This window comes from Penaeus vannamei, chromosome 28 (assembly GCF_042767895.1).
Source record: "Penaeus vannamei isolate JL-2024 chromosome 28, ASM4276789v1, whole genome shotgun sequence".
NCBI lineage: Eukaryota > Metazoa > Arthropoda > Malacostraca > Decapoda > Penaeidae > Penaeus > Penaeus vannamei.
In genome coordinates, this window is record NC_091576.1 from 24439324 (window position 1) to 24451823 (window position 12500).

General features: G+C 48.6%; 1 protein-coding gene across 7 annotated transcripts in view; it reads left to right on the forward strand.

Annotated features, from left to right (window-relative positions):
* Positions 1-12500, forward strand: part of Syt7 (Synaptotagmin 7) — a 722943-nt gene that overhangs the window by 414065 nt on the left and 296378 nt on the right. The window contains exon 1 of one of the 7 annotated variants that reach the window (XM_070141956.1): positions 11456-11982. The exons of the other annotated variants lie outside the window; for them this stretch is intronic. Coding sequence (XP_069998057.1) covers positions 11936-11982 — 47 coding nt within the window. The 5' untranslated portion in view covers positions 11456-11935. Of the gene's footprint in view, positions 1-11455; positions 11983-12500 lie in introns of those variants that run through there. 7 annotated transcript variants of the gene reach the window in all.

Genomic DNA, 12500 nt, shown 5'->3' on the forward strand with positions numbered 1-12500 from the left:
AAGGAAGGGGAGAGGACGTGGAGAATTGGGAAAGGAGGAAAGGCAAGTATGGAGAACTGGGTGAGGAGGAAGGGAAGAGGACGAATAAAATTGAGAATGGAGGACAAGAGAGAGAGAGAGAGAATAGAAATGAGGAGAGAGAGGGTGAGCAGAGTTGGGAAAGGAGACGAGAAGAATTAAGAAAGGAGGAAGGGAAGGAGAAGAAGAGAATTGGGAAAGTAGGAAAGACAGCTGTGGATAATTGAGAGAGAAGGAAGGGGAGATGACGAAGAGAATTGGGAATGGAGGAAGAGAAGTGGGAGACAGGAAATGGGAAAGGAGGAAAGAGAGTTGTGGAGAACTGGAAAAGAAGGAGAGAGAATTGAGAAAGGAAGAAAGAGAGATGTGGAGAATTGGTAAAGGAGGAGGAAGAGAGGACGAGAAGAATTGGAAAAGAAGAAAAGAGAGATTGGAGAATTGGTAAAGGAGGAGGATGAGAGGACAAGAAGAATTGGGAAAGGTGGAAAGAGGATGAGGAGAATTGGGAAAGGAGGGAAGAGAGAGAATGGGAAGAATTTAACAGGAAGGAGATGAAGAAAGAGAGAGAAAAGGAGCGACTATTGAGTCCGAGAGGAAGGAAGGGATTAGAGAGAAGAGGGAATGAATCTTACGAAAAAATAAAAGAAAAAAAATAGAATGAGAAGAACGACAGAAAAGGAACTGATAAAAAGGGCCCAGACGACAAAGAGAGAAAATAATATATGAAAAGGCGAAGGAGAAAGGGATGAAACAGAGAGAAAGCAACGAATGAAAAGAAATAAATTAGAAAGAAGAAAAAAAATATTCTAAGATGAGAAACGGGAAATAGATCTTCAAAAAAAAAGACGAAAGAAGAGAGAATGAAGAATGATGAATGGAAGAAGAACAGTAGAAGAAATAAATTAGAAAGAAGAAGAAAAAAAATATTCGGAGATGAAAAAAACGGGAAAGAGATCTTTAAAAAAAAGACGAAAGAAGAGAGTATGAAGAATGATGAAAGGAAGAAGAGCAGTTGAGAACAGAGACTTCGCGGAGCATAATATTCAAGTCATGGCGCCTTGAAAACGTTGCATCTCTGGCGGAGCTCTCATCCGGGGTCTTGAGAGGGGTAGTTTGGCCGTCTCCGGAAACCGTGAGAGTAGACGGGGAAGCCTCGGTCCTCCCCCCCCTTCCTCCTCCTCTCCTCCTTCTTCTCCCCCTCCTCCTCTTCTCCTTCTTCCCCTTCCCCCCTCCTCTTCTCCTTATTCCCCTCCCCCTCCTCCTCCTGCTTTCCTTTTGCCCCCCTCCTCCTCCTCCTCCTCTCTCCCCCTCCTCCTCCTCCTCTCCCCCCTCCTCCTCCTCCTCCTCCTCTCCTTCTTGCCCCCTCCCCCTCCTCCTCCCTCCTTCTCCCCACCCCCTCCTCCTCCTCTCCTTCCCCTCCCCTTCCTCTCCTTCTCCCCCACCCCCGCCTCCTCCTCTCCTTCCCCCTCCCCTCCTCCTCTCCTCCTTTCCTTCCCCTCATTCTGCTCACTTCTTCTAACACTCCCCCTCATCCGCTGGTTCTCTGGCTTCCACTTTCTGTCTCTATGTCTTTGTCTGTCTCTCGCTCTCTCTCTCTCTTTTACTTTGTTTTTGTTACTCTATTTCCCTGTCTCCCTGCCTCTCTCTCTCTCTCCTCTCCTCTCTTCTCCTGTCTCTCTCTCTCTCTCTCTCTCTCTCTCTTTCTCTTTCTCTCTCCCTCTCTGTCTGTCTTTCTGTCTGTCTGTCTGTCTGTCTGTCTGTCTGTATATCTGCCTCTCTCTCTCTCTCTCTCTCTCTCTCTCTCTCTCTCTCTCTCTCTCTCTCTCTTGTCCTATATGCAACATTGTAGGTACGCAGTATATACATATATCAGACAGAGACAGACATAGATATGGTCAGAGCTGGGCGGACGAAGATCCGTGTAACGATCTATCTATCTACCTGTTTACCTTTCCATCTCTCTCTCTATCTACTTGTCTATTCTGTCTCTGTGTCTCTGTCTCTGTCTCTCTGTCTCTCTCTCTCTCTCTCTCTTTTATTTTGTTTTTGTCACTCTATTTCCCTGTCTGCCTGCTTCTCTCTCTCTCTCTCTCTCTCTCTCTCTCTCTCTCTCTCTCTCTCTCTCTCTCTCTCTCTCTCTCTTGTCCTATATGCAATATTGTAGATACGCAGTATCTACATATATCAGACAAACAGAAAAAGATCCGTGTATCTATCTATCTGCCTGTTTATCTGTCCATCTCTCTATCTATCTATTTATCCATCTCTCTATCTATCTATTTATCCATCTCTCTATCTATCTATTTATCCATCACTCTATCTATCTATTTATCCATCTCTCCATCTATCTCTCCCTCATACCCGCCATCCCTCCCTCAATTTTTTCTCTTACCACACGCCCGCGAGGGATCATGAACGGGCGCCCGTGTGTGTTTTTTTTTTTTTTTTTTTTTTTTTTTTTTTTTTTTTTTTTGTGAACACGAACTTAGACAGTGTTTGTAAAAAGCTGACACACTGCCAAATACTTCCCCCGGAGTGTGGATAGTAAGAAGGCAATTTATCATACACAAAAAAGGGAGGAGAACAAGATAAGCTGTCTGGAAGTCATGCAGCGTTGCGCCGGTGCGTGTTTTTTTTTTTTTTTTTTTTTTTTTTTGCCTTTTTTTTCTTCGTCTTCACCACGGAGAGAAGTTTTTAAAAAGGAAAGTTGTGGCGAAATAATTTCACAAAATTGGATTAAGACAGTACTCGTGATGGTAGAGTGAAATATATGTTGATATTAACTGGAACAGAATCTGACTGACTTTACCTGCAGTAAAAGAGAGAGAGAGACAGAGAGAGAGGGGGTCAGACAGACAGACAGACACACACACACACACACACACACACACACACACACACACACACACACACACACACACACACACACAGAGAGAGAGAGAGAGAGAGAGAGAGAGAGAGAGAGAGAGAGAGAGAGAGAGAGAGAGAGAGAGAGAGGAGAGAAAGAGAGAGACAGACAGATAGATAGAGAAAGATAGAGACGGGGGGCAGAGACAGACAGAAAGATAGATAGATAGATAGAGAGAGAGAGAGAGGAGACAGACAGACAGACAGATAGATAGGTTAGATAGAGAGCGAGAGAGAGAGAGAGATTCTGGCTCAGTTACCCCTCGCCCTAGGTTCTCTTCGATCCAAAATGTCTTCCCATTTGCAGAAAGTCTCCGGGTTAAAGCATTTTTCATCTGGGGAATCGCCTGATGTGTTTACCCCCTTGCGATGTGGTATATCCTTGTTTTCGTCGGTCGGAATCCAATAAAAAAAGAAGAAATCTAAAAGCAAAGATAACACAAAGAGCAACCCCTCCACCTCCCACCTTTCCCCACCTTCGAAGAGAGAGAGAGAAAAACAAAAAACAAAAAAAAAGCATCGATAAAATGAAATGAACCGATTCCCTTCAGACCCGAAACTCCGACCAAAACATTCCGATCCGAACCATTAACCTATAAACACCATCAAATACCTCGTTAACAGACTAATTCCCGCTTTCTCATTGCCCCTTGATGGGTCAGCACCTGTAACTGCCTTTTCGCTCTAAACGATCTATGCCAGAGCGGGGATGTTAGTTTAATGAAGCGAAAGTCAGCAGAAATGCCATCAGCTTGACGAGTGTGATATTCCCCTTTTATTATTATTGTATACCGTGCATTTATACATTTTGTCAGATTTTATATTTGTTTATTTGTATTTTTTTTATGATGCGTTTGTATTTCTGTGTGACTAAAGACGGTTTTATACTGTTCCTGTTTTGGTTATTGTTCTAGAAAATTACATATCATCGCAAGGGTTTGCTTTAAGTTTATGCAACTTGTTTTGAAAAAATATATATAAATTGTAACGTTTCGAGTCCAACGATTCTCCTCATCAGACGGTAAAGGAACGAAATAGGTCCTATTCTCTCTCTCCCTCTCTCTTCTACTTTGTTTTTGTCACTCTATTTCTCTGTCTGCTTGCTTCTCTCTCTCTCTCTCTCTCTCTCTCTCTCTCTCTCTCTCTCTCTCTCTCTCTCTCTCTCTCTCTCTCTCTCTCTCTCTCTCTCTCTCTCTACCGTTCGTAGCTTTATTATGGTCTGAACACCTCATAAACAAACATGAATTTAACAGCCTCAAAAAAGTAAACAGACCAAGATCCACTAAACCGGCAAGAACAATAAGAAATACTATACCCATAAGTCAACCCAAAGCGAAGACATCCCCAAGCAATATCAAAGAAAAAAGAAAAAGCAGAAAAAAAGGAAAAGCATATCCAAACTCCTTGAAGCAATAAGTAATCGAAGTACTTGAGAATCGGAGGATAAGACCGGCGAATCGATGAGCAAATAGTGTAATAAAGAGGATCCAGAGGCCTTTTCGATCCCCCTTGATACCCGGTCGAGTCCCCGAGTGTGTTTTAAGAGATCAGAAACCGATTTCTGATAGATGGGGGGGGGGGCGGGGAGGTGGGAACTCGTTTCGGAAGGAGACGACGCGGCGGCTGGGTCGGTCCCTGTGCCACGGAAGGAGGGTGTCGGGTCCCCTGTGGGGCGTGGAGGGAAGGAAGGGGACTGCAGTTTGTAATGGGTGGCGGTGGGGTGGATGTTATTCTCTGGTTCTGGTTCTCTGTCTCTGTCTCTGTCTGTCTCTGTCTGTCTCTGTCTCTGTCTCTGTCTCTGTCTCTGTCTCTGTCTCTGTCTCTGTCTCTGTCTCTCTCTCTCTATCTATCTATCTATCTATCTATCTATCTATCTTATCTTATCTCTCTCTCTCTCTCTATCTATCTATCTATCTATCTATCTTATCTTATCTCTCTCTCTCTCTCTCTCTCTCTATCTATCTATCTTATCTTATCTTATCTTATCTTATCTCTCTCTCTCTCTCTCTCTCTCTCTCTCTCTCTCTCTCTCTCTCTCTCTCTCTCTATATATATATATATATATATATATATATATATATATATATAAATAAATAGATAAATATATATATATATATATATATATATATATACATATATATATACATATATATACATATACATATATATATACATATTATATATATATATATACATATATATATATATATATATATATATATATACATATATATATATATATATATATATATATATATATATATATACATATATATACACACATACCTAAACCTAATAGAGGCAGGCAGATAGAGAGAGAGAGAGAGAGAGAGAGAGAGAGAGAGAGAGAGAGATGTATATGTTTTACATTTTTCTTTTCTTTTCAATTTTTCTACCTTTTTGCGTGCGCTCGTATATATCATAAACGTGCTTTGCTGTGGCACCTAGAATCCAAAATGTGACAGAATATGCAAAACGCCGAAAAGTGGGGAAAAAAGTCCTCCCCCTTCAAAAATACAGAGATAATTAAATGCGAGACAAAGACCCGTTGCCAGAGACCGTAAAAGAACGCGGACACTTGAGCCGAAACACAAAGAACTCGGATAACAGACGCGCAGGACACAGACCGAGAGGCCGACAGACAGATCGACAGGACGGGCAGACGAGCAATTTCTTGGTCTAGGGAGTTGCTTCTCCAGTTTCACCAATTAGATGGGAAAACACAGAACGACTCCTAACCCCCCCTACCCCACCCCCACCCCCTTCCCTCAAAAAAAAAAAAAAAAAAAAAAAAAAGAAGAGAGAGAATTTATATCGCCGCCATTTTGCTCGTTTTCTCGGGTCTTCAGGGGGTCATCGTGGATTTTGGGGTCATGGGTTTTTTTAAGGTGTGTATGGGGGTCGGGGGTTGGTGAAGGGGAAGTGGGGGGGTCGCTGAGTCATTGATATGTGTATGGGGGTCGAGAGGAGGAGGGGGGTTGTGTTCAGTGGTGGGGGAGAAGGGGTTGTGTTTAGTGATGGAGGGAGGGTCGAGAGGTGGAGGGGGTTGTGTTCAGTGGTGGGGGGAAGGGGGTTGTGTTTAGTGGTGGAGGGGAAGGGGGTTGTGTTCAGTGGTGGGGGGAAGGGGGGTTGTGTTCAGTAGTAGGGGGAGGGGGTTGTTTTTAGTGATGGAGGGAGGGGTTCAAGAGGGGGAGGGTAGTGTTTGTGATTAGCGGTGTGAGGGAGGGGGGTGTATGCGTGTTGGGGGGGGGGGGGGCTTTGAAAATTCGTGCCAATCCTTTTGTATCTTCTTGCTTTAATACACGTGTATATATTTACTTCGTGGTTGTTTACTTGTTTGGATGCGCCACAAATATCTCTACACCCATAGCTAATAGTAAACTTATTTAAATAGCATTTTGGAACTGTCTGACATATCATAGTGTGAAGAAGCATCCGTGATAAATGTTATAACAGTGATAATATATAATGTTATAACAGTAAGATATAATGTGATAACAGTTAGAACAGCGTGACTCAGTGTCTGTATCAACAATAAAGATCGTATTATTAACTATGTAACAACAGTTTCAATAAAGATGATGGTGACAAATGCTCATGAAGACAATAAGAAGCAATTTCTCAAGACGTATAAAATATCCTTGTTTTTCTTATCTTCCCTCTCTCTCTCCTCTCCCATCCTCTCTCTCTCTCTACCTCTCCCTCCCTCCCTTCCTCCCCTCCGTTTATCTTCAAATCTTCTTATTTGCTTTATTTCTTTCCTTGTTCCATTACCTCTCCCGTACCCTTTTCCTTTCCTTTTCCCTTCCTCTCCTCCGTCACTTTTCCTCCCTCCATCCACCCCCTTTCTCCCTCCCACCTCCTTCTATCCCCCATTCCCTCTCCCTTTCCCCTTCTACTCCCCTTCCTTCCACTCCCCCATCCTTCTACCCCCTTTCCCTCTCCTCTCCCTCCATCCAATTCCCTTCCCCCTCCCCCTCCCCCCCCTTTCCTCTCCCCTTCCCCTTCTTTACACCCCCCTTTTCTCTCCCCCTTCCCCCTCCCCCTTCCACCCTCCCTTCCTTCTCTCCTTCTTCTCCTTGTTCTCCTTCTTATCCCCTTATCCTTTCTCACCTCTTCGCCCCATGTGTCATCGGGTTATTCCCCCTCCCCCTGCCCTCCCCTCTTGATCCCCCTCCACCCTCCTCAGCCCCCATCTAGACTTCCCCTACCCTTCACCCACGCCTGATACCCCCTTCCCCCTGTTCCTATCCCATACTACCCCTATACCCACCCCCTTCCCTTCCCCTGCCCTCATCCCATCCCTAATACGGACCCCTGCCCCTACTCTAATATCACACCCCCAACCCCTCCTACAGATAGAAACAGATAAACACTTAATTTTACAAAGACTCCCTCTCCTTCCCCCTCCCCCTCCCGACCCCCATACTCATTCACAGACTAAGCGACTACCCCCTCCCCCCGTCCCCTTACCTCATACCCCACCCTTTCCCCCACCCCATCTCCCATCTCTCCCCTCCCCTCCACAACACCCCTCCCCCCACCCGACCCCCATACACATTCAGAAACGAAGCGACCACTCTCCTCCCCCTCCTCTTTTACCCCTACCCCCACCCCATCCCCCATCTCTCCCCCTCTCCCCCTCACTCCTACTCGACCCCCCAGGCACCTTCGGAAAGACTTAGCGACACCTACTCCCCCCCCTTCCCCGTGCACCTTACCCCTACCCACCCCCTACCCCCACCCTCCACCCCCTCCCCTCCTTCGCGCGTCTCTATCCGTCCACTTACCCCCACCCCCACCCCCTCCCCACCCCTCCTTCGCGCGTCTCAATCCGTCCACCTAACCCTCCTCCCCAACCCCCCCACCCCCTCCCCTCCCCTCCTTCGCGCGTCCCTACCCCACCTCTTACCCCCACCCCCTCCCCCTCCCCTCCTTCGCGCGTCCCTACCCCACCTCTTATCCCCACCCCCAACCCCCACCCCCTCCCCTCCTTCGCGCGTCCCTATCTCACCTCTTACCCCCCCTCCCCTCCCCTCCCTTCGCGCGTCCCTACCCCACCTCTTATCCCCACCCCCAACCCCCCACCCTCCCCTCCTTCGCGCGTCCCTACCTCACCTCTTACCCCCCTCCCCTCCCCTCCTTCGCGCATCCCTACCCCACCTCTTACCCCCCCTCCCCTCCTTCGCGCGTCCCTACCCCACCTCTTACCCCCACCCCCCAACCCCCAACCCCCCTCCTTCGCGCGTCCCTACCCCACCTCTTACCCCTCCCCCTCTCCTTCAGGCGTCCCTACCCCACCTCTTACCCCCACCCCCTCCCCTCCCTCCTTCGCGCGCCCCTTACCCACCTCTTACCCCCACCCCCAACCCCCCTCCTTCGCGCGTCCCTACCCCACCTCTTACCCCCCTCCCCCCTCCTTCGCGCGTCCCTACCCCACCTCTTACCCCCACCCCTCCCTCCCCTCCTTCGCGCGTCCCTACCCCACCTCTTACCCCACCCCCCAACCCCCCAACCCCCCCTCCTTCGCGCGTCCCTTACCCCCCAACCCCCCCCCACCCCTCCTTCGCGCGTCCCTTACCCCCACCCCTCCCCTCCTTCGCGAGTCCCGATCCGTCCACCTAACCCCCCAACCCCCTTCCCTCCTTCCCTCGCGTCCCTACCCCACCTCTTACCCCCACCCCCAACCCCCCACCCCTCCCCTCCTTCGCGCGTCCCTACCCCACCTCTTACCCCCACCCCATCCCCTCCTTCGCGCATCCCTTACCCCCACCCCAACCCCCTCCCCTCCCTCCTTCGCGCGTCCCTACCCCACCTCTTACCCCCACCCCTCCCCTCCCCTCCTTCGCGCATCCCTACCCCACCCCCAACCCCCTCCCTCCTTCGCGCGTCCCTATACCCACCTCTTACCCCCACCCCCAACCCCCAACCCCCTCCCCTCCTTCGCGCGTCCCTATACCCACCTCTTACCCCCACCCTCACCCCCTCACCTCCCTCCTTCGCGCGTCCCTTACCCCTACCCCCAACCCCCACCCCCAACTCCCTCACCCCGTCCCCTCCTTCGCGCGTCCCTACCTCACCTCTTACCCCCACCCCAACCCCCCACCCCTTCCCCTCCTTCGCGCATCCCTTATCCCACCTCTTACCCCCACCCCCAACTCCCCCACCCCCTCCCCTCCTTCGCGCGTCCCGATCCGTCGATCCCATCCCCCACCCCCAACTCCCTCACCCCCTCCCCTCCTTCGCACGTCCCTACCCCACCTCTTACCCCCACCCCCTCCCCTCCTTCGCGCGTCCGTACCCACCCCCACCTCCAACCCCCATCCCCACCCCTCCCCTCCTTCGCGCGTCCCTTACCCCCCCCAACCCCCAACCCCTCCCCTTCTTCGCGCGTCCCGATCCGTCGATCCCATCCCGCGGTGTCCCTGGCGATCAGGATTCCGTTGATGGCGATTCTGGGAATTTCCTGTCGAAACCTCTCCTCTAAGTTCCTTTTTCTTGTTTCTTCTTTTTCTTGTTCCTTGTTCTTCCTCGCCGTGGCCGACGCGACGCCGTGTTCGTTCGGCTTTATTTTCGGCTTCGTTTGGGTTCTTTTGTCTCCGTGTGTGGGTGTGTTTTTGTTTGTTTGGTTGTGTTGCTATATATGTATATATGTATTTTTTTTCTTTGTTTTTTGTTTATTTTTTCTTTTTGTTTTTTTCTTTTTTTCTTTTTTATTCCTTTTTCTTTTTTCTTTCTTTTTTCCTTTTTCTTTTTTTCTTTTTTTCTCTCTTTTCTTTTCTTTTTTTCTTTTTCCTTTATTTTCTTCTTTCTTCTTATATTTTTTTCTCTCTCGCCTTTCCTTTGGTTTGTCTTCCGCTGAATCTGTCTGGTTGTCGGCTTGTCTCTCTTCCTCCTGTTTTCTCTTTTTTCTCTTCTTTCTATTTTCCTTGGCATGTCTCTTTCTCTTTCCTTTTATCTTTCTCGTTCATCATCTTCCTCTACCTTTCTCCCGTTTTATGCGCATGTTTAGATATATGTGTATACATATTTACATATATACATATATATACACACATATACATACACACATACATAAATACATCCATATATATATATATATATATATATATATATATATATATATATATATATATATATATATATGTATATGTATATATATATATATATATATATATATGTATATATATATATGTATGTATGTATGCATGTGTGTGTGTCTGTGTGTGTATGTATGAATGTATGTATGTATGTATGTATGTATGTATGTATGTATGTATGTATGTATGTATGTATGTATGTATGTATGTATGTATGTATGAATGTATATATATGCATTTATATGTTATATGTTATATATATGTATGATATAAATATATATATATATATATATATATATATATATATATATATATATATATATATATATATATATATATATATATACATTTACATGTATATGCACACGCATATACATGTGCGTTCGTGTGTGCAGCATCCCTCTCTTTTCCCATCAGCCGCCCGTCCTTCCCCAGCCACCTCGTTCCCTCACTCTCTTTCCTTCTCTTCTCCTTTCTCTCGTTCGTTCCCATACCTTCCCCCCCTCCCCCACACCCACACCTACCCCAAACACCCCCCTTACCCTTACCCCCCTCCTCACCTACCCCATACCCCCTCCACCCCCACCCCCACGTAAGCGGCGCAGCAAACATCTCGCCGTGAAGTCATCCTTCCCCTTCCCCCCCGCCACCCCCTTCCCCTCACCCCCCTCCTCCCCCACCCCCACCCCCGCCGCCGTGTCCGACCGCGGCGACAGTCCCCCCCCGGCATACATCCCGTTCTCCTCCCCGCGTTTCGTCAACTTCGTACGGGCGACAGCAAACACCGGCACTCGACTGCTGTTTAAAGGTAAATGCCGAGCTGGTGCGGGCGGCGGCGGCGGCTCGGCCTGGGCTGGAGTGCGAGCCTTTGGGCGGCGGTGCGTCAGTGGGGGCCGTGCGGGTGAGAGGTGAGTTTGTGCTGGCGGGCTTGGGTGAATGGGCGTGAGAGTGTGTGGGTGGCTGTTTTTTTGTGTGCGTGTGGACATAGCGCTGCATTCTGAGATGCATTCATATAACCCCTGTACACATGGATTCCGCACGCGCACATACCTACGTGCTGTGTTTGTGTGCGTGTCCGTGTTTGTTTGAACGTGCACACACACACGCACGCACGCGCGCACACACATACACACACACACTCACACTCATACATTCACACGCACACATACACACACACACACACACACATATATGTATATATGTTTGCATGTATGTATGTATGCGCGTATGTACGAATGTAAATGCGGGCATACACACACATGCAGCGCCGCACGCCTGGCTGCGCCCGTGCCGCCCGCGAGCGTCAGCGCCTGGAGTCAGCTCAGCCGCCCGCAAGATCAAGTATCGACATCCCGCCGGCGGTGATCGCGCGCCCATCCCCCCCCCCCCCTTGGCGGCGGCGGGGGTGGAGGCCGGAGGACGCGGCGCCACCTGGAGCCAGCTGGAGTACTTCGCCAGCTGGGGGAGTGACCTGACACGCTGCGGTGTCACAGCGGCCGGGAGTCGCGCGCGCGTGAGGGCTTCTGTGTGCGGGTTCGGGGCCGGGCGCACACGCCTCCGTGTACGTCGCCGGGGCTCTGTGAGTGAGTGTGCATTTGGGGGTCTTTTGGCGAGCCTCTGATCTCGGAAATGCAAAACACGTGCAGATATTGATGCGATTCAACAAGTGTGTACTCGGCAGTACTTCAGTGAAAAGCAGTTTGTGTGTTTCCTTCAAAGTGATGTGAGGGTGTACACGGATGTGCACAGGAGAGGCACGGCCGCTAAGTAAATATATAAAAGCCACAGTCAGTGTGTACGTCAGGAAAGTGCAGCCGGTGTACACGTGCAGCCAGTGCGCACTCCAGCGAAGACACATCCAGTGTACATATTAGTGGATCGACAGGAGGGAACCTATCTCAACTGTACAAATGTTGGCGATGCTAACAAATTTCTGGATTGTCCTACGCGACTTAAGGTAGTATATTCGACCCTTATGCATGGCCATATTTCTGTGTCCAAGCCTCCAGATGTGTACAAGATGTCTCCTTACTCCCATGCCATATGTAGTGTACACGTTTATAGATCTGTCTGTCTGTGAACGAGGCAGTGAACTCACTCGCTTGGAAAGCCTCCAAGTGGTGACTTTTATAGAGATGTTTAGTTTAGTTTATTTCTTCGAACCAGACTCCCTTTTCCTACTCAAGATGATGGTCACTGTCCTCACTCTGCCAATTAGGGAACTCTTCTTGTTGCTATGCAATGACGAGTCTAATCTTGAATGGAGAAATGAAAGGAAAAAATATGTCGCATGAAAACTGGAATATCATACTTGTGCTCCAGAAGAGAACGAGGGAAAAAAAATTCTACCTCAACCTCGGGCAATAGGACGGCAAAAAATCAGCCTCTTTCAGGCCAGAAATGCAGGATTAGACGGTAGGTCTAAAGGCAGGGTCTTAGCTGGCCCGGACGAGAGGTCTTTAGCCCGTCCATTAC